The sequence below is a fragment of the Arvicanthis niloticus genome, chromosome 1 (assembly GCF_011762505.2).
Source record: "Arvicanthis niloticus isolate mArvNil1 chromosome 1, mArvNil1.pat.X, whole genome shotgun sequence".
NCBI classification, from domain to species: Eukaryota; Metazoa; Chordata; class Mammalia; order Rodentia; family Muridae; genus Arvicanthis; species Arvicanthis niloticus.
Window position 1 is genome coordinate 68268127 of NC_047658.1, and position 21890 is coordinate 68290016.

At 47.7% G+C, this 21890-nt stretch overlaps 1 protein-coding gene and 1 long non-coding RNA gene across 6 annotated transcripts in view; one reads left to right on the forward strand and one right to left on the reverse strand.

Annotated features, from left to right (window-relative positions):
• The first annotated feature begins 849 nt into the window (after window positions 1-849).
• On the forward strand, window positions 850-6849 carry LOC143443127 (uncharacterized). Its single transcript, XR_013111877.1, has 3 exons — window positions 850-2633; window positions 5958-6184; window positions 6532-6849. It is a non-coding gene; the product is annotated as an uncharacterized LOC143443127 (long non-coding RNA).
• A 2533-nt stretch (window positions 6850-9382) lies between these two features.
• The window catches only part of Uvrag (UV radiation resistance associated), a 251710-nt gene continuing 239202 nt past the window's right edge, over window positions 9383-21890 (reverse strand). For all 5 annotated transcript variants that reach the window (XM_076938617.1, XM_076938594.1, XM_076938584.1 and 2 more), the window contains one exon: window positions 9383-11256. In XM_076938617.1, coding sequence (XP_076794732.1) covers window positions 10554-11256 — 703 coding nt within the window. In that variant the 3' untranslated portion in view covers window positions 9383-10553. The remainder of the gene's footprint in view (window positions 11257-21890) is intronic.

A 21890-nucleotide genomic window follows, 5' to 3' on the forward strand; every position in this document is an offset into this window, starting at 1 on the left:
TGGTAGTGAGAGCCACTCCCAGGGCAGAGTGAAGAATGATCTAGGGAACTGAAGTGCCAGAATGTCTCCAAGGCCAAGTATGTGTTGTAAAGCCAGGCTTCGTGGAACAAGAAAGGGATGTGGGAATTCTGACTACACAGGGCCTGGGGAAAAATTTGTGTGGAGAGGAGGTGGAGAGGAGAGGGGGAGAGAGGAGAGAAGAGAGAGGAGAGAAAAGAGAGGAGAGGGGAGAGGGGGAGAAAAGAGAGAGGAGACAGAGGAGGAGGAGTAAGAGGAGAGAGAGAGGCTGTTTGTTGTGTTTTATAAATAAATAAATAAATAAATAAATAAGCCAGAGATATGTTTGGTGGAGGCCCGGTATGGCGTGCAGGAAGGGGGTGCCTCTGAGGGCCCAAGCGGAGGCATCCCTTCCTCCTGAGGTACCAGTGACAGGATGGTATAGTATAGAATAGAGTTTATTTAGGGCATGGGGAGGTGAGTTGAGGGAGTAGAGACAGAGAAGGGCAGAGAGAGGGAGAGAGAGGAGAGGGAGGGAGGGAGGGAGGGGGAAAGGGGCGAGGGAGGGGGAGGTAGGGAGAGAGAGAGAGAGAGAGAGAGAGAGAGAGAGAGAGAGAGAGAGTAAGTAGAGGCAGGCCATGAATATATGGAGAGAAAGGGGAGGGGAATGAGGAGAGAAGGAGAAGAGGGGACAGAGCAAGAGCAGAAGAGAAGAGAGTGCAGGGCCAAGCAGCCCCTTTTATACTGAGTCTGGCACACCTGGTTGTTGCCAGGTAACTGTGGGGCGGAGTCTAGAAGTGCTAACTAACCCTGTTGGTGAGCTAGGAGAATGTTTTCACCTCTAGAGGAAGCGGAGCCGCGCACAGCTGCAGTGTGAGTTAGAGTGGGAGGGCTGGGGGAGCCTGGGAAGATTCCCTCTTCCCATGTTCCTGTCCCCCACTAGGCTCTAAACAGGGAACAGCCTGCCCAGGGGATCCATGCAGGTCCCTGAAGGAGATCCTGCCCAGCAGTTAGGCCAAGGCCCCTCTCACAGAGAGAAAAGAGGGGACTGGGAGGTGGCCGAGCCCCCCAAGGGCCTGAGAGGCTTGATGAGGGAAAACCACAGAACCCTACCCCTACCCATGGAAGAGAGGCAGCATCAGCCATCCAGGTGAGCCTGCTGTGGACAGGACAGGACAGGACAGGACAGTACAGGACAGAGGGACTCTTGTCTGAAGCCTTGTACCTGGGTCAGAGTGGGTGAGGCCTGGGGGTTGGGGGCTCTGATTGCTGAACCAGAGAGGAGATGCCTGAGCCATGCAGAAGCAAGAAGGTCTGCTCCTGCTGGGACAATGCCTCCTCCTTGGATTTTTTTCCTGAATTTTTCATAATAAACTTCTCTTTGTTTACCTTCCTTATTCCTGTGCAGTGTGAGACTGTGAGCTCAGACACCTTAGTCCCCAGGTTAAGCTACCAGAGCTGAGAAAGTCTGATTCTCCAAGAACTCACGTCACTGTCACTGCTACACTCTCAGAGATTTGTTTGTCTAAGGGCCAGACCAACAGAGGGCACCGAACCAGCACTGAATGAATGAATGAATGAATGAATGGGATTGTGGCTGCAGCTCTGTGGAAAAGAGAGACGCCCCAGTTTCTAGCTTAAAGTCCTAGCTGTGTCACTTGAGTTCTGTGAACTTGTTTAAAGCCAGTTTCCCTGGGCCTTGTCTGTAACCTGGGGACTCAGCACACCTCCCCTGATCTCAGCTTTTCCTACCTGAGCTTTTAAATGGGGTGCCTGCCTCCAGGGAGCTCAGGGGGTCCTGGCTGACAGACAGAGAACAAAGAACAGAAATGGAAACACAGCCTGGGGAGGGACACAGACTGACAGACACAGACAGATGATCTGGCTTGAGGAGCACAGACAGGGAGCACTGTGGGGAGGACTTTGCAGAGAAAACTTGACAGATGAACTCAGCCTTGTGGACAGGCAGAGGTTGCTGTGGCCTAGGGAAGGGACTATCTAAGTGGAGACATGGCAGGGACATTCTGTGAACAAGAGGCTCAGCATAGGGGGGGCTGGAAGGCAGGTGAGCAAACACTTCCAGTTACCTGTCGCTCACCACCACCAATCCTGCGTTAGTTACCAGCGTTGGCTCAGGTCTACCTGATCCAGATAGAAACATTCATCTGTAAATATTTTAGTATCTCCAAGCAACAGAGACTTAAAAAAAAAAAAAAAACCAAAAGCAAAACCCTATACTATTACAGTATCATACCTAAAAAATGACAGGTCTTTAGTATTAGCCAGTGTTTACATGTTGTTAGTTTATAGGGTTCAAACAAGATCCACAGTGGGATTTACACAGACTCGCTTGCTGTTCACCCGCCCCATCTTGTCTTGTTTTGATGCTGGGGTCAGAATTTGGGGTTTTGCCCATGCTAGGCAAGCACTCTCCACTGAGCTGAATCTCTACACGCCCGAAATGTCTTTTTTATTGGGGTTCTTCTGTTACTTTCTCCTTGTCCCGTGTTTATGGGGAAATAAGGCCCAGTCTGCACTCCCGCTGTGCCTGGGATTTCCTGGCTGCATGCTCCAGGTGGTGATGTGGTCTCTGTCCCTGCATTCCTTGAAGCTGAGAGACGTGCTGCTGGCTAATGGTGAGTGAACTGAGTTGCAAGTGTGAGTCACAACCAGAGATTTAACATTTTTGGCAGTGTGTGTGCACATGCGTGTGCATGAGTACACACGTGTGTGTGCGTGCATATGCATATGCACACAGGACATAGTTGCCTGTGTGCAGGAGAGTTGAAAGCCAGAGGTTGGCATCCGGTGTCCTCCTTTATGTTCTGTTTTCTGCCAGGTCCCTCACTGGAGCTAGACTGGCTGGCCCGTCAGTCCTTGGGAGCCGCCTGTTTCTCCCACCCCAGCACTGGGATTGCAGATGTGCAGCTCTCTACTCTGCTCCGGTCCCAGCTTCTACTTGGGTGCTGGGGATCTGAACTCATGTCTTCCTACTTGCACTGCAGCCTCTCTGCAGCCTCTGAGAGCCATATTTCTAAGAGGCAAAAAGAAACAGATGAAGTCGTAATGATATATTTAACGGAAAACAAGAAGTTAGAACGGAAGCATTTATATTCTTTTTGAATGCCTGTCTCCGGAGCCAGCCACTCACAGCTCACCTTAGCCGGCACTTTTCAATTATGTAAGAGCTGTGTGTGGCTTGAACCTCTGGCACTGCACAGTGCAGAAGGGTGTGGTCACACTAAAAGACAACCATTGACCAGGAGTATTTCCTGGATGCTGCTGCACCTCCTGTCACGACATATTTCAGTGGTCCTCATTTGGATTTGCTCATGCCTCACGGGCTGCAGAGTATCAAGAGGCTGTTCTGTGCACCCTCTCTGAATCTTTTCACTCCATTTTCCTAAGAGAAGTCGACTATTTAGTGAGCTGATTTAAGATGTACACAGCAGCGGTTAAGAACACTGAATGCTCTTCCAGAGGTCCTGAGTTCAATTCCCAGCAACTACATGGTGGCTCACAACCATCTGTAATGGGATCTGATGCCCTCTTCTGGTGTCTCTGAAGACAGAGACAGTGTATTCACAATAAATAAATAAATAAATCTTAATAAAAAAAAAAACAAAAAAATGTACACAGCAAAGTGGAAGTCTCAGAGAGACTGGTTGTGTTGCGGACAAGTCAAAGTGTGTGGGGAGGAGGCAGGAGGTGGCTGGGAGAGCCTGGAGAAGAGGCTGTTTAATCCAAAGGGATCCCCTGGTGTGGACAGCCCCTAGACCAACAACCTCCTCCCCAAACTGCGGTTTCATACCCCAAACATATGGAGTCCTCAGGCACCCTTGAGGTGCTCCTGTCATGGAGTCCTCAGACACCCTTGGGGTACTCCCACCATACCCCAAACATATGGAGTCCTCAGGCACCCTTGAGGTGCTCCTGTCATGGAGTCCTCAGACACCCTTGGGGTACTCCCACCATGTAGTACTCAGACACCCTTGGGGTGCTCCCATCATGCAGTCCTCAGACACCCTTGGGATGCTCCCACCATGGAGCCTCAGACACAAATCAGGCCCCTCTCAGACTTTCTGCCCTTGGTCACCAGGTCTATGCAGAAGCATAGTCATTCTGACTGACTCTCCCTGTCTTCTTATTACTTCACTGGGCTTCACTCCTCTCATGGCCTTATGTTCTAGAACCTTCTCTCAGTCATTGTCTCCTTCTACGTAGCATTCATTCCCCCATCTCTCACTCCTCTCCCACATCCTCTAACTTTTTGTATCTCTTTACAACTCTGCCTCTCACAGGGTTGACTGTGCTCCTGTCTCCATGTCACAGGGTTGACTGTGCTCCTGTCTCCATGTCACAGGGTTGACTGTGCTCCTGTCTCCATGTCACAGGGTTGACTGTGCTCCTGTCTCCATGTCACAGGGTTGACTGTGCTCCTGTCTCCATGTCACAGGGTTGACTGTGCTCCTGTCTCCATGTCACAGGGTTGACTGTGCTCCTGTCTCCATGTCACAGGGTTGACTGTGCTCCTGTCTCCATCTCCTCTGACCACTGTCTGTCTTTGCCTCCTGGTGTCTCCCCCTCTCTGAAATGACTCCTGGAGGTCTCCAAGGCCATGTCCTATCCTGCCTCCTGTTCACACCCACGACCCTGCTAGGGCGTCACAGCCCCCCTTGTCTCTTTGCACACCTTCCCTGTCCTAACCTGGGCTGCTGTCTCCTGCTGACCCTGGATCCTCTGCCCAACCCCAGCTGCAGACCCAGCTCCTGAACTCCTGCCCCGACTTATTCACTCATGAGCAGGTTGGAGACTTTCCTCCTCAGCCACATGCCTGGCAGATTTCTCAAGTTGTGGCTGTGGCTTTCTGTGGCTTGGTGTGCAGTGCAGTCACTTGCATGAAGACATGTCCCCAGCAATGTCATTGATGTTGCTTCTTACCTGGCTAGCAGCCCTGTTTGATTTCATTTCCGACTTCTCTTTTAGTGTGTGTGTGTGTGTGTGTGTGTGTGTGTGTATGTGTGATGTGTGTACATGAATGCAGCCCCCTGAGTATCAAGGCACATGTGTGCATAGTCAGAGGACAGCTTTCAGGAGTCAATTTTCTCCTTTCACTGTGGAATCCAGGGACCGAGCTCGGGTAATCAGGCCTGTGCAGCCAGCCCTTTGACCTGCTGAGCCACCTCACCAGCTCATCACCTTGGTTTTTGAGGCAGTGTCTTTCACTGGCTTTGAACTTGGCAGGTTAACCTAGACAGCTCAGCCATTGAGCCCCCATCTGCCTTCCTGGCTCTGGGCTTTTTTACACCAGTGCTGGGGATTGAACCCAGGTCCTCATGCTGTGCGCTAAGCATTTGTCCACAAAGCCACCTCCCCAGTTCCCAAGGTGATTTTTAAAAAGTCATTACTAATTGTTGTACATCTAAGTAGACGGTGGGGTGGTGACTGTTCTAGCATCTACAAACCTTGTTCAGGCAGGCTGCCACTGGATGGCTTAGCCTCCAATTCCTCACAACACAGGCAAAATGGTTGGACATAGAATCTTCTCCTGTCCTCCTATGTTCTGCCTAGCAAGGCAGCAGGAGGCTTGCTCTGAAGAGTGAGTATAAACTTTCTGCTATTGTCAGAGGAGCCTCCAGCAGCTCAGCCCACCCCTGGCTGATGATGGAGCGAACGGGCTCGAGAAGGTTTGTGCCTTCCTGAGTCACAGAGCCAGGGACTCTTCTTGGGTTATGGAATTGTATAGCAAGCTCTGAAGAGTCCCTTCCTCTGGCACCTGTCTGCTGTGCAGAGTTGTCCTTTCTGCCACTGTTCTTAGCCTCTGTTGCAATAATTATTACATTTCTTGCTCATGCTTTCTGTGTTGCCACAGCCTGCATGGAGATAGGAGGACAATTTGTAAGAATGTTTCCTTCTCATTGTTTCTCTGGGTTGCTGACTCTGCTGGCCTTATATTACAGACATATCTTCCATTCATTTAAAATCCACAAGGCTGAGCTGTCTACCTACAAAACTGTAATTAGATATGCTACAAGTTGAAAAAGAGAAAATGAGCTACTTTGAAAAATCCCAGCTCTGGGGACCAATTCAGCAGATAAGGAGTGTCAGAGGGTGGCCTGAAGGACATTTGTGGCTGCAGGGACAGAGAAACTCATCTGGACAGGTCCCACCAGAAACCTGAAGCAAGGTAAGCTGGGAAGGTCACATGGCAGCTGTGTCTGTTCCCTCAGCACATCTGTGCAGAACTCAGATGCCTGTGTCAATGTCCCCGTTGAATGGCGAATTCCTTCCAATGGTGCTTGGTTGAAAAGTAAGTACTGAGCGTGGTGGCGCACACCTTTGATAGTGGTATTCAGAAGCAGAGGCAGCCAGATCTCTGTGAGTTCCAGGCCAGCCTGGTCTACATTGTGAGTTCCAGGATGGCTACACAGGACCCTGTCTTGAAAAACAAACAATAACACGAGCACCTTTGTTCAATTGTTTGTCTTTTCTGACCCTGCTAACACTGGCTGGGACATTATCCCATTTTCACAGATTCAGAACCAGATTTGGAGAGGAAGTGACTGTGCCCAAGCCACAGCGGGGAACTTGATGATGAAGCTTGGGCACCCATACCACCACAGCAACGCAGCATCCCACAGGACAAAGGAACATGGCACAGTGTTGGCTGGCAAGGGCAAGGCTCTTTCCAGCATTAAAAAAAAAAAAAAAAATCCAAAAAGCCCACAAGCTTGTTTGTGCAGGCATGCATGAGTGTATGAGTGTGGTGGTCAGAGGGCAACTTTTGGGACCTGTTTTGGGACACATCATGAGTGTTCTGGGGATCAGACTCATATCATCAAGCCTGGTGGTAGGGACCTCTCACATGAAGCCATCTTGCTGGCTCTTTTTCTAGTTTTTTTTTTTTTTTTTTTTTTTTTTCTTTTTATAGATTAAGAAATAGAGCCAGGGTGTGGTGGTGCATTCCCTTAATCCTAGCACTTGGGAGGCAAGAGGCAGATGTATCTCTATGAGTCTGAGGCCAGCCTAATCTACAGAGCAAGTCCCAGGACAGCCAGCTACACAGAGAAACCCTGACTCAAAAAACCAAAAGGAAAAATAAATCCTTAAATGTTCGATGATGTGGTGAGGGTTATAGCTTCCAGATGTAGAGGTGACGGGTTGCCATGGGTCTGAAGAGACAGCTGCTCTGTGTCACCCAGCACTCTACTGAGCATGTACACCAAGGACACAGTCAACAAGAGTGTACTTTTTCACATGCAGAAAGAGGAAAGAAGCCACCACTTGGTTACTAGCGTCTGGAACTAGCCTCAGCCAGCTCTAGTGTCATGTCTGGTCTCAGGAACTGGTGCTGCAGCCACCCAGTGCATATACCTGGAGAATGGTTAATACTGTCAATCACACAGGGGTCTAGCCTTGGGCCATACCTGGGAGGGATTATTTAGATTAGATTAACTGAGGTAGAAAGACCCACTTTAACATTGGGAGGCACCAATTTACTGAAAAAAAAAAAAAAGAAGCAAGGGGGCTGAAGACAGACACCCATTGTCACTCTCTGCTTCCTGATTGCATGTGGCCGGCTGTCTCAAGGACCTGCTGAAGTAGACTTATCTGCCATGAAGGGCTGTGTGCTGGAATTGTGAGTCTAAGTAAAACCTCTTCTCTCTTAATCAAGTTGCTTCTGTCATAGCAATGAGGCAAGCAGCATACCCACTCGATGCCTGAGGTTTTCCAAGCCCACACAGTGAGTTTTAAGGAATAGCTAACATAGCCATAACTGCTGATGAGAGAATGCAGCAGGGGTTAAGGCTTAGCAATCTGCATACACTTTGCCCAGCCCAGCACCCACATGTGTGCAGAGTGGATTTGATGACCCATGAGTGCCTGGTTGATTGCTTAAGAACAAGGTTTTCAGAATTAACTCAGCTTCAATATGGAATTCAAAACAGGAGAAGACAGGACTCACAGGAAATCACATATACTTCTAACTCTCAAAATAAATACTACTCAATTTTATTTTATAAATACAGATGCTGCGTTTTCTTCCAATTACCAACAGACCAGCTTCTCATGCCATCTATTGTCGGTGGTGGTTTAAAACTTATCTAAATAACCAGTTAGGTCAGAATAAATGGGTACCATTAGAAATGCTAAAGAGCTGGGTACAACCTTCCAACACTAATATTCTGAGGGAGAAAAAAATGTCTCTGGAATTTTTAATGTGGCTTAGGGGAAATGGAGAGAGAAAACACAATTAGATTTTCATTTATGATCTGTGCAGGCTCAGAACTGTCTCAACCATGTGAAAAGGCAAGGGGCTCTTAGGGGACCAGGAAAGGACAGCAGTGAGTCCTCCATTTCAATCTCTATCTTCCAAGCAAATTCTGTTACCATTATCTTTTATAACTCGTAAGACTAATTAGAAAGATCGGTAGGAGGTAAGATCATTAGGGAATTTGGCCTTGGCCACAGTAAACAGAGGTGACATAGACTCTGTAGCTGCTGGAGGTGTGTTCCACCCAGGTCACAGCAAGTACCAAAGGATGCCAATCCTGGCTGCAAGCTGAGCAGCATGTAGATGCATACATGGCTGACAGCGTGGGCATGCTGAGAATATGGGCAGAACCGATCAGCTCAGAGCAACGTGAGCCCATGCAAGAGGTCGAGCTGTGGAAGTAACTTCACAGCCCACACTTAGGAAGTTCACAAGGCAGAGAGCAATGGGAAGACCTCAGAGCCCTCCGATGCATGTCAGGGTCAGGGGACTAGAAGGTGAGCGTAAATGCATCAGCATGGAGCCTCAGGTGGCAGTCACAGGTCACATGGGACTCACCTTCCACCTGCATCAGCAATGACCTTCAAACACCTTTACCTTTTGGAGATGCCATCTCCCCCAGGATTCCACAGCATCTCTCTGTCCAAGATGGCGAAGTCTTCCACCTGCTTTGACTCCAAATGACAACACCCTGTGAAGAAGCCTCTCTCACCCACAAATGGAATGAAGTGGACTTCCCAGACCAAGCAAAAAGCAGGAGGGCTGTCTGCTTTGTAACAAGTCTGTTCATTTACTATCTGGAAATAGTGGTACTGATTAGTTCATCTGGCAATATGGCTGCTAAGGAAAGCTGGGCCCAGGAACGCGTGGCCGTAACACGATGTGTCTGTGAGACCAGCGTGTTAAGGAGCCACCTGGGACAACTATGGGGAATATAGCTGTGAAGTATGTCTCGCTTGTCACAGTATGTAAACTCAGATGAAACTGACAGCAGCAGCTGAGATACAGCCATGGCTTTAGCTCAGGATAGCCCTGTCATGAGGTAACATGAAGAGATGTAGGTTTAGAGGGGAAAAGAACAAAATAAAACAAAATGGGGGGGAAATCAGGTCAAGTGAAGTAAATTCAATTTTTATTTTTCTTTACAATACATGGATATGTGGATAAATTTTTCTTTTAAGAGCTTGCAACCCTGAGGCAATGTCTGTGGGTACATAATGTATATGCAACAGCAAATGGAATCTCAATGTGTAAGAACAATGGACCTGGAAAACATAATTGAACATCGTGACACTGCACACGTCTACACTTTATCTAGTCTCTTAACCCAACTATCTCTCGCAGTCTGCACACTGGACATCCTTGCCTGACTCTACCTATACTTTGTCATATATAATGGCTTCCTTCTGACTGAAATGTAATAAGTTAACAGGATTTATATCTAGGGGTCTTTATCTGGGGTGTATATTGCCAGAGGTGTGCCCAATTTTGGACCACATAAAAACTTTGGCCCCAAAGGAAGCTGGCTGCCATCTCATCTGACTGTGGTAACCATGAGGTTTCTGAGTGTTGCCTGGGATCCACCATAGGACAATTTTTCATCAGGGTATGGCACACTAGACAGAGACAGAACATCATTTCTGCTGGTTTTGGATTAGTGGATTTACCGGCCCAGCTTTCAGGATGCATGGCCCATCTTGAGAAAGCAGGGCAACAGTGGGTCTGCAGGCTGACTATGGTACTCGGGGCCGAGGGCCTGGGACACAGACCACCCCACAGTGGGTCTGCAGGCTGACTATGGTGCTCGGGGCCGAGGGCCTGGGACACAGACCACCACTTCGTTTCTTATTTATTCATCAAGCTAATGGATGGCACAGGCCTCTTGGTGGAAAGTCATTCTTGAATATTCCATTTTGTAAAGTTTTACAAACGATGAAGAGGGCGGATGCTTACTTGAAACTGAAGGTGAGCTCATTCTGTTACATATATTATCATCTTCCCTCTGAGGAGAACACAGAAGTGTAAATAAAGCGCAGACAAATGCCTATAACATGACTTGAGCTGTAAGCAAGAGGTGACCCTGGCCTGGAAAGCAAATCTCATGGACTGGCCCCACTGGTACCTAATGACCCTGAATCCCCTCTGTTCCCAAAGTCAGCCTTTCTGAGGAATCTGCTCCACTGACACCCATTTGTGTCGGAATTATTAAAAAGGCTAAGTGCAGCTCAGGCCTGGTGGAGGGCAGGGGCTCTGCCCTGGTCCTATAGTCTGACTGCTCGCCTCACTTGTCAGAACTCCTTCGAGGCCGGCGGAAGCTGGACACGTTTTCACTGAGGGCATAGATCCTCCGAGAGAACTCTTCAAACTCTCCCAGCACCTGCTCATCACACTCCACCGCCACCGCGCTGTCCACCGGGATGCAGCCGAGTGCTTCAAGCTGGTCCCCTGAGGTGAAGCCTGTGGCTTCCAGCCCGATAATTTCCTCTGCTTGCTCCACTGCACAGCAGAGCTCAGCTGAGGGGGCCGGGTGGCACGGGCCTGGCAGCAGGGTGCTGGCAGGGCCAGCCTGCTCACTGGGAAGCACAGTGCCATTTATGGCTGCCAGGTGTCCAGGCAGGGCCTCCCCCTGTTCTTGGCTGGAGTCCGCATGTCCGTGGTCTCCACTTACACCGTTGCCCAGGTCTACTCCTGTCTTCTTACTTTCTTTGGAGAAGTCCAGGGAGGTGTCCAGTGAGGAGGACAGTGGGGTGGCCTTCCTCTCAGAGTCTCCCAAGGTGGGCGTGGCCACCCCAGGCTGTGTCAATGCTGAGTTGTAGCTGGGAGGGGGGGTTCTGTATTGGAGTCTCTCATTCTCTGAGCTGGCCCGTTTTCGATGTACTTTATCTGGTGAAGGGACACCTGCAGAGAAGCCTACATCTGCACCCCCAAACATGGAGCTCTGTCTCTTCGGTACGGGGATGGCATTGGAGATGTGATGTCTATCACTAGAAGACAAACAAAAATGAGAAGTTACTTTCTGCTTTAAAACTCAGGTTATCTTCTGGACCAGAAACTGGAAACAATATATTTTAGATCTGAGATTAAAGAAATCAAAAACAAATACCCAAGCAGAGAATTAGATTACTATCAACCTTAGATGGTATTTGTTATAGCGTTTAAATCAAGAAACAACACAAAACCTGCAGGGTCTCACTTTGGTGACTTCCTTCTAGGAGGATACAAATTTATTCAATGTATTTAAGACAAGAGTGCCCAAGGTAGGATGAGGGACAGAAACCATGCCACTTGGGGAAGAACTGAAGGCTCTGGTTACACTGAAGCTACACAGAAACGTGTGATGGGCCCAGCCATTTCTGTGAATGCTGCCGGGCCCTCAGGGCTCCCATTCCGACCGTGACTATTCAATCCTATGAAAAGTGCTCACGCAAGAAGAGTTGCCATGGTAACTTGCTGATGGATGGCCTTTCCAACACTCAGTACTCATCACCCAGCAAAAGAGAACCACACAGAAAGCATCGAGGGAACCCTTCTTCCTCTTTAATAAAACATCACCACAGGAAATGGCTTCTCTTTTACAAGGCTGGTCACATACGTTTTTATAATACTTGGTCTTCAGTGCCTACTTTGAGCCAGGAAAAATAATCATTGTCCAGCCACACAAAACTTTACAGTTTCTTTAGTAACTTTACGTGTATCATTTCAGTTGGGCCTTACAAAGTCATTGTCAAGAAAGTAGAGTAAATCTGAAACAATAAATAACCATCAGTTAATGGAGCAGAGCCACAGACCATGAGCCATGGCTGCCAGCAGAGCCTGCAAGGGGCGTTGATGCCAGCAGAGCCTGCAGGGGGCGTCAAGTGTAGTTATAGATGTTACTGTGCAGGGGGAGAGTAGCTTCAAAACAGCCTTCTCAGCAGACGACACAAAGGCCGAGGGAGGCAGACTGTCTGACTCTTGTCCTTCAGGAGAGGACACACACAGAGGTTACGGGCTTGCCACTAGGTAGGATTGAAACAATAGCACAACTGGCTACAACCTATGCTGGGTCTGCCAGAGGAGACTGGCAGAAGTGAGAGGGAGCCTTCAGGGGCTTCCACTCCTGCCAAAGGACGTTTCCAATTATTTTAGCAACATTACTTTCAAATTACAACGTCAGTTAAGTGCTGACACAAAACAAGGGACCAACAGTGCCTCCTGTGTGCACAGCCAAGCCTGCAGCCACATGGCTGCTCGCTTGCTGCTCGCTGCTCCTTCTCTGTATTATGCCATGGTCTTTTGGTCTTTTCTCACGAGGTGTCCCTCCAGTGGCCTGCCACATCTCGCTCAGCCATAGCATGGTGTCAGTGAGCTTCATAATAAGTGGTCCCTGAGATATATATCAAACTGGGCAAGTGGACCAGCTAATGACTGTTCCTAAGAAAGAACAGAACCAAACTGAGCAAACCCTGATGGTCTCTGTCTAGGTTTCCAGTTACTGTGTTGTCAAGCCCACTGTGACTGGCTTAGTTATGTGTTTTTGGCCAACCTTGTTTTACTCTCCAAATGGTCCTGCATCAGACAGTACCAGCATCCCTCAGCCTGTTGACTCAGGATGGACAAGATCAACACAGGTTGCTGTAAGAGAGGTCACTGGGTGTAACCACTGGCACTTCACAGCCTTTGGCTTTGAAGGGTGAGGGCCCTGATACTCTCTGTGTGGCTCTGGCACCTGGCCCCTCACTTCTGTCTCTGCTCCTCTGTTGACAAAGGTAGGTGTGAGGAATGCATCCTGACACAGCCAGCTGTGTAGGCACAGGAATGCATCCTAAGGCCCTCACTGATGTTTTACACTTCCCCTCAGCTCTCCTGGACTCTGCACAACAGAGAAGTGATGTGATTTTGCTCCCTGCAGCTACAATGGGAAAGGAGCAAGAGTCTTCCTCAGCACCCTTCTGTTAAGTCCTTAGCCCCTGGAGCCCGTGCTTCTGACACAGAAGGCAGGCTGGTGAGGGGGTTGGCTGCTGAAGGCTAATGAGCACAGCTATCCTAGACTCCGTCTGAGCCCACAGCCCATGCTGACATTATGTTCCAATTCTCCCATCCGTGTGCATCCTGAGATCAGTGGGACACGGCTGCACACCACAGCTGAGGCGTCAGTGACACAGACTCAAAGCCTGGCTGTTTATTCCTCTCTCATGTGTGGGCAGACTTGGGCATTTTCTGAATCCTCTGTGACATTCTTCTCTGGATCACTCAGGTACTTACAGGAGGAGCTCAGGAAATGAAAATGTCTAACATAAAACTGGAAAATTATCAGAAAACATGTTCTCATGGAAATGGTAAGATGAAGCCGGATGTGATGAAATACATCTGTAGTCCTAGCAACCTGTGGGAGGCTGAGGCAAGAGTACCAGCAGTCCAGAGTAAAACACTGTCAGTCACTTCTGAGAGTCAGCGAGGACCGCTTACCGTTTTAGCCAACTTTTGCCTTTTCCCTCTTAGTTTTGAGCTTTGTGAGATGAAAAACGTTAAAAGGTTTAAATGTTAAAGTGTTTTACACAATTTTAAAAAGCAGAACAAAAAAGACATTTCTTGCTGACTGGGCTACGGGTATGAACCCCATCATGAAGCACGGATGGAGTGGAGAGCCGCAGGATTCTCAGGCCTCTGGGTACAGGGCATGGGTTGTCCTGTCCCTCCTGTGGCTACAGGCCTCACTGACTGGTTTCCCTGATCTTCTAAACCGTCGCCTGGGACTGCGTGCAGCGTGCCTGTGAGCATGTGCACGGTAGGTGCACTAGGTTTTGTTGTGAGCTCTGTGCATTGAACTAACGGAAGTCTCAGACAGCAGACATGCGTTACATGTGGACTTTGTAAGATTAATGTTAGCCACTCAGAATGGGTGTTTTTACATTCAGAATCTTAGTGATATTTCAAACTTTTAAGATAGCTGAACTCTGAATAGCTAAGGCATTACATGATGGCATTAAAATTATACATTAAGGATGCATGTATTTTTAATTATCACAGTAATTTATACTTGCAGGAAAGCAACATAAATATAAACTACATATAAAAAACCCTATCATAAACTATTACCCATCAAGTAACCACTATTAATTTTGGATGTTTTCCTTTTAAACTTCAATTTTATGTATGTTTAATTAAAAAAAAAACCCACATAATTCTGTATCCTGCTGTCATATGTTATTAAAACCTCTGGGTAAATATCATTTTAAAAGGCTGCTTTAATGAATGGAATGCTGTAATTTATTTAATTATTCCCTCATTTTTAGGATGTTTCTAAACTTTTTACTGTCAGAAAACAAACGGCTGTTCATATCTCATAGGCTGATGATCTGAGTGTGATCCTGGGATCCACAGGGTTTGGCGGCAGGGCGGGTGGGGGCAACTTAAAAAACTTGCCCAATAAGTAAATATTAAGTAAAAAGGGCAGCAATAAGAAATACTAACAACTTACTAAAAACTACAGATGATCAGGTTTTATTTAAGGTACTTTTTGCCTGATTATAGTCTTACTTTATGACTATTTTTATCTGATTAAAGAGTCTGAAACTCAGGTTTACTAATTGTGACCAATTTTTAAATGGTATTGACAATTTGCTTATAAAGTAAAAATTGTACATTATGTAAACTGTGATTAAAAATAACTTCTACACTTAAACTCACATCACACACATGCACACACACACACACACAGAGAGAAAGAGAGAAAGAGAGAGAGAGAGAGAGAGAGCACGAGCGTGAGCGAGCTTGTGGATACAGCTTACTGATGAGAGCATTGACGCTTACCGTGGGACATGGGTAAAAGGCAGAGGGAGAGGGACAAAACCTCCCCAGAGCATCAGAAAGGGTCTAGCAAGAAACATGGTCATTCTTCCTGACACCCAGCCCCTGCTAAGGGCCCTGGGAATTCTGAGCCCTAGACTTTGGGTGCAGAGTCTGAAGTTCAGGTAAGCTCACTGAGTCTGCCTCCTCTCCTCAGTCACTTGCCCTGAGAGAATGAGTTTTCTGGCTTGCTATGCATTCAGACTAGTAACACTGTACCTGGGGTTTAATGTTAAAATTAGAATTTATTAAAACAAACAAACAAACAAACCACAATACAACAGTTAAAGCTATCCTAATTGGGCATAGTTTAGCGGAAAACAAAAAGGCAGAGTCTGTGAAATGGCCAGCCTGTCAGGGGCAGCTAAGCGACTGGACAGCAAGCACTAGCTGTGGGACAGGAAGGACTTCAAGGGCCAAGCATCAGAATGGGAAGGAGCCAAGTGGCTTGGAGCTAAAGGTCAAAGAGAACACAGGTTTGGGTTCTCCTAGATGAAGGTGGTGGCTGCCTTTCTCACTGTGGGAGCCGCATCATCCAAGTCAGTCACCTTCCCTGGTCTTCACAGCTTTATGTAAAGACTGTTCCCTGGAGAAAAGATGTTCAAAGGCCTGGACCCCACTCCAGGGCTGTTAGACTATTTAGGGTACAACTTCCCCATTTATTGGTTACATGACCAGGGGCAGTTTTTCCCTTTCCATAAGCAAGATTATCGACCTTGCTGAAGACTAAGTAAGGCAACACACTTAAATTCCTTGGCTAAGCTGGGGGCGGGGGTAGTGCACGTCTCTAATCCAGCCCTTAGGAGACGGAGGTAGAAGGACCAGGCTACATAGCAAATTTGAGACACCATCTCAGGAAACTCCCAACTAAAACAAAACAGAAACCAACAAAACAAGGTATCGAGGTGGTTGTGAGGGTCAGAGAGTTGAGGAAAACCCAGTACTGAATCAATGAACAAACTTTGCCTGTGGTGAGTGGGCAGTGTCTTCTCTCTTGAAGTATGAGGTGAAGAAAGCTTTGAATAAAGGAGAAATGCTTAAAATGTCCTATTTAGATGATCTGCCAGCTGCTTAGGGACTACAAGAACTTCCCAGAATCCTTTGAGGTCTACATTCCAATTGTCCCCAAACCCCCAAAGCACCGTTTTTCTCTATATATTTAGCTCACAGAGAGATTTTTGTAAAAAGGAAAACCTCTATTTCCCTGACTTAAGTCAAGACGACCATGGCCAGCAATTTAATAATCTGTACGTGAACCTGTGGTGCCACCAGCCTGTCACAGCCCAGTTCAACTCTACCGTCCTTGTCCCACCACCTCTCTCCGTGCCGTTTCTGACAGAAGCCAGATTCTTCTTTGAAGAGAAGTGGTGAAGAGAGAAAGCCTCCAGTAGGAAGGTCTAGCCCAAGAACTGACTCTCATCTTCTGCTTGTCTCTGCCCTTCCGTGAACTGGTTACCACAGTGCATGACTGGCAGTGGTGGCACAGGCATATAATCCCAGCACTTGGGAGGTAGAGGCAGTAGGATTAAAAGTTTAAGGTCATCCCCAGCAGCATACTTACTGAGTTCAAGGCCTGCCTGGAATACGTGAGACCTTGCCTCAAAATACTACCACCACCAACAGGAGCTGGAAAGACAGCTCAGTGGTTAAAGCACTTGGTGCTTTTCAAAAGAAGTGTAGAGTTCTGTTCTGAGCACCCATGTTAGAAGGCTCACAACTGCCTGTAACTACAGCTCCAGGGATCCATACTCTCTCTTCACATCCTTGGGCACTCACTGTACTATCTTAAAAGACACAGGAGGCCCAGAAGCTCGAGGCCAGCCTGGGGTGTTATTAGTGAGCCCAGGCTAGCTAGGGCTATATAGTGAATTTAAAAACAAACAAAACAGACAAGCAAACACCCAGGAAACAAAAACCAAATAGAAGGACTAAGCGAGGAGTTAAAGAAAAACTCTGCATACAACAAACAGGTAGTTACCAAGCTCACAAAGCTCACACCATGACGGGCTATGTGTAAGCACCCTGTCAGCAGCTTTACACAACACCACACATCTATACAGTGTCACACAGCAAACAGCACCCCCACTTACACAGGAAGAAATTGCTACATGGAGGTCAAGAACTTGACCAAGGTCCCAGGGCCACCATTTGCTCTTCTTCCCCTTGAGGGGGGTCAAGAATCAGGGGAACATGTTTAGGCCAGTGAATGGGCATTCCTAGTCTTTCTTCTTAGAGCTCTGAATGCTGTGAGGTATTCTCACCAATTACAAGACAGAAGTTAATTCTGCTACAAAGCCATGTAAATTGTGAAGGGAGAGAGAAAATGGAACGAAGAAAAACCATGAAAAGTTACTGCATCAAGAGAGTTCATGAAGCTGGGTCAGTTTTATTTTAAAATGATTCCTCCCATTCTCGTTCAGATTCACCGAGGATATTTTATCTGTCTACAGCAGGGGCTCTCCTGTTGAGTAGTGGGGGAGACTACAGCTCTCAGCCTCAGATAGGTTTTCCCTCTGCAAATGTTTCCTCTGAGGAACATTATCAGACCACAGCTGCTCAAAACACTAAATCCTGATTCTCCGGATCCCAGCCAAAATCTACAGCTACAACTAGGAGGGACAGGGATGTTCAGAAAGAAAGGGGGAGGGTGAGAGAGAGAGAGAGAAAAAGAGAGAGAGAGAGAAGGAGAGAGAGAGAGAAGAAGAAGAAGAAGAAGAAGAAGAAGAAGAAGAAGAAGAAGAAGAAGAAGAAGAAGAAGAAGAAAGAAGAAGAGGAGGAGGAGGAGGAGGAGGAGGAGGAGGAGGAGGAGGAGGAGGAGGAGAGAGAGAGAGAGAGAACTTTTAGATAACGTTCAATCTTCCCTCCCCCTTGCAGCAGCGGCAGCCTCTCGGCTCTATCTGGAGGTGTTTAGGTTGGGGTCCGGCCATCAGTTTTGAAGCTCTCGGCACCGCTCCGCGCCAATATCATGTCAACTGTGCTAAAAAGCAATAATCGTTTCTCACCTTCTAAAAGATTACTGCTAAAATAATGCAGAGTAATGACAGGGCTGCGCCCGGCGCCAAGAGCAGGTTGCCAAGGCGAGGTTGAGGTAGGATTACGTCTTTTGGCAGCTAAGAAATTATGACATAAAGTTAGTTTAAAACAAAACAAAACAACCTTCATAAATTAGACTACTATTCTCTTTTCAAAATTTAGCCAAGGGTGGGATTTATCTTTCTCCCTTCCCTCTCTCTGATCAAGTGGAAGTCACAGCCTCCTTCCGTGGAAGCCAAATTTAACAGCTAGATCTTATCTCCCAGGAGAGAGAGCAGGGTTAACAGTATTAAGCAGGGGTCTCCTGGCCACAGGCAAGGGATCTAAGGGCCTCTCACCATTACCAGATAAGTCTAAGTGCTTAATCTTTGCCCTGAATGCTAACAAAAACTCCAAACAAAACAAAAATAGAAACAATCTTGGGCCCAAAGCACAGGCTGAAATGTGTGCCAGTGGCCACCTTTCCCCTGGGCTCTGTTTAGAAGGATTTCTGCCAAAGTCTGACTAAAATAAGCAAACAGTATAAAAAGGTAGAGCTGAACAAGGAGCCTTTAGATGGTTTCAACTGAGCAGTGATGGAAAGATGAATCTGGAGAAGACAGAGCCCACAGGCAGAGGACAAAATAAGCAGCTGAAGCAATCAGATCCCGGATGTGATGGGGTGGGCCGGCCATCAAACATCCTGGGCCTAGACAACAGGACCCCATCAGTAGACCCAGCACAGGTTAGGGACAGAGGGCAGAGAGCATCCTGCCCACGGCTCTCCTCAAAGCTGAACTTCTGGGATGGGAAATACACAGAGATTGCACAGGGCCACGGGGAGGTCCTGGGACCGGTCAAGTCTGCTCTATCACCCATCAACTTTCACGTTAGGACATCAGGACAAATTAATATACTGAAATTTCAGTCAGGCATCGGACATGAGGGGGACTATAAAATGGTCTGCAGGAATAGACATAGCCCATCTTGATGTCATTTATGTGGTGTGTAAGTAACATCCTCCAAGAGAACATGCAAAGAGGTCCAGGAATGACAGCTGGAGACCCCGTGCCGTGTCTGGACAGCATGTGAGACCTGGGACTAGTAAACTGTTTATGCTGAAAATTGGGAGGGGAACAACAATCTCACAGAACCCAGCCACAGAAGGAGCCCGGCAGGGAAATTAAAGCCCTGGCCTGAGAATGCTCTCAAAATTTAAAACCAGCCTTGGAAAGGAGCTAAAGGAAGCGGGAGACTCCGGAGGCCAATGACAGAAACTGTGGAATGAAGTTTTTGAAAGATACGCTAAGGCTGAGCTACCATCAGGTTTCTAATAAACCCTGACAAGGTCTCAACCACAGGACTCAGCTGCCTGTTGCTCTAAAAGAAAACCAGATCACTGCCATCACAGTGAGGGTGCTGTGGCCTTGAGCAGAGTCCCCTGAGTTACAATTGATCCCCAGTTAATTACTGCTCCATAGCAGACTGAGCGCTCTAGGGGTCCTCTGATGTCCACTGCACTACTGAAGAGGTACAGCACATGCTTAGTAGCAGGATGATTAACTAACACATTTACTGACCTTCAGTGTACGCGGAGTATCCACTACACACAGGCAAAGCACTAGACTTGGGAGCTAATAGCAATGGGAAAAGCCACACTTCCTGCTCTTATGGGGCTTAAAGCTAGTGAGAGAATCAGGCATGTGTCAGAGAACCCAAGACACAAATGTCACACAACTACCTCAGACATGTACCATGTAGGTGTGAACACAGGATAAGAGTCTGTGACAGAGAAATCAACTGAAAAAAGCCAAGGTCTTCAGGGCCAGTAGAGTTTTTCACTAGCTGCAGCTCAGGCCAGTACATGTATGAATATGTTCATAGATGCCAGATGTATACTTGGCCCTCAGAGGCCAGAAGAGGGCTCCAGATCTGCTAGGGCTGGGGTTATAGATGGTTGCAAGTCACCATGGGTACCTGTGGGTGCTGGAGCTAGAACACAGGTCCTCTGGAAGAACAGCAAGTGCTCTTAGCCTGTGAGCCATCTTTCCAGCCCAGACCTTTTCCTTTTATGTTGATTTTTCTCACGTATTTGTTACAGTAACAGTTGCCCAGAACAATGTGTTTTAGGCAAGGATCCCCACCCCCACTCCCACCCCTAACACACAGTGACTGATCTGGGAAAGCAGATGCAGGTGGAAAGGCGAGGGAAGGCTGATAGGGCCTGAACAGAGAAGACTGTACACCACAGGCTTATGGCACCTGCAACAGAGACACAGAAGCAGGTACAGGCAAAGCGTGCTGTGTGGAAGCCAGAGGCAAATGGAGTAAGTCACAGCAGAAGACTGTGAGAACACCTTCTAAGAACAAGGGGAGACGGAAGCGAGCCTAAGTCTGCACCTTTAGGAGCAGAACTCTGGTTTGTCATTTTGTTTTGGCTGTACTGGGGATGGCGTGTGGAAGGCAAATGCTCTACTACTGAGCCCCAGCCCAGCCCAGCTTTAGCAGCATAACAAAGGATGGAGAGCCCACGATGACACCAGGGTGCAACCTGTGGCCTGATGAAAACAGCAGGCAGCAGTGTCAGGATTCCCTTGCTAGAGCAGCAGGTAGAGAATCCTGCATGTGAAGTGAACATCATTCTAAACACAGAGAGGGGCTGTTTTAAATGAGGATTAAAGCTGGACTCCACACTGGCTCTGTTCACATCTTAGTGGTCTGACGGCTGTGCCATCTGTGAGTGAGTTTGTCCCTCAGGCCCTCAACTTCCCCATTTTTAACTCGGGAGAATACAATGGGTCTGGACTCCTAGGGGTGTTGGGAGACTATGGAGGGGTTCTTGGCCTAGTAACATCTGGCTAGCTGCAAAGACATACCTTGAGTACTCACTCACTGGGGAACTGCCGGGCAAGCAGCACAGAGAACGAACTTAACAGAAACTCAGAAGTTGACAATCTAGGAATTGTAGTCTAAGCTGAGCTTAAACCTGAGGATTAATGATCAGTGGTCATTTTGGGATTGGGTCAACAAAGAGCTTATTACTAAGCCTTCTTGAAATGTACTGTAATTATGAGTTCTGGAGACAGCTACCTGCTTGCTAGTCCTTGTTAGCATGTGGTAAAGGAGGCCTGCTGAAAAATAGCGACCTTTTGAGTGGCTTTTCTGTGAATTCTCTCCCCATTCAGTTAAGTATAACCACCCTCCAGAACCTGACCCAAGTGCCGCTTCTTTCTTGGAAGCACCTCTGACCACGCCCATCTGAGCAATCTCTTGGCCACACCCCGACTGCTGGACTTCTATGACCCAGCATTGCACTAGTGTTTCCACACAGGTTTCCAGCAGATGTCTCAGAAGCTATATCTGCTACTTGTCAGCCTGTAAGGCTCTGGAGTAAAGAGTTGCACAAAGAAGGTCCCCACCATTACCAGGTTTCCTGTAGCCAGAGAATAAAATAATAAACATAACACTTCAGTGTGTGCTATGCACGTTACAATGAAGAGAGAGCTATCTGGGAGCTTCTACAGAAGAGGCTATATCTAATGGGGGCCTTGGAGGACATTAATCAGGGAAAGAAGAGAGGGAAGAAAATGTGAGAACGAGAGCACGGACATATTCATCTCTCTCTCTCTCTCTCTCTCTCTCTCTTTCTCTCTCTCTCTCTCTCTCTCTGTGTGTGTGTGTGTGTGTGTGTGTGTGTGTGTGTTGGGGCAGGGAGCTAGAGAGGGAAGGGTGTTTAAGACTGAAGAACATGCAACCTGTGTGTACCCAGCTGTGGAGC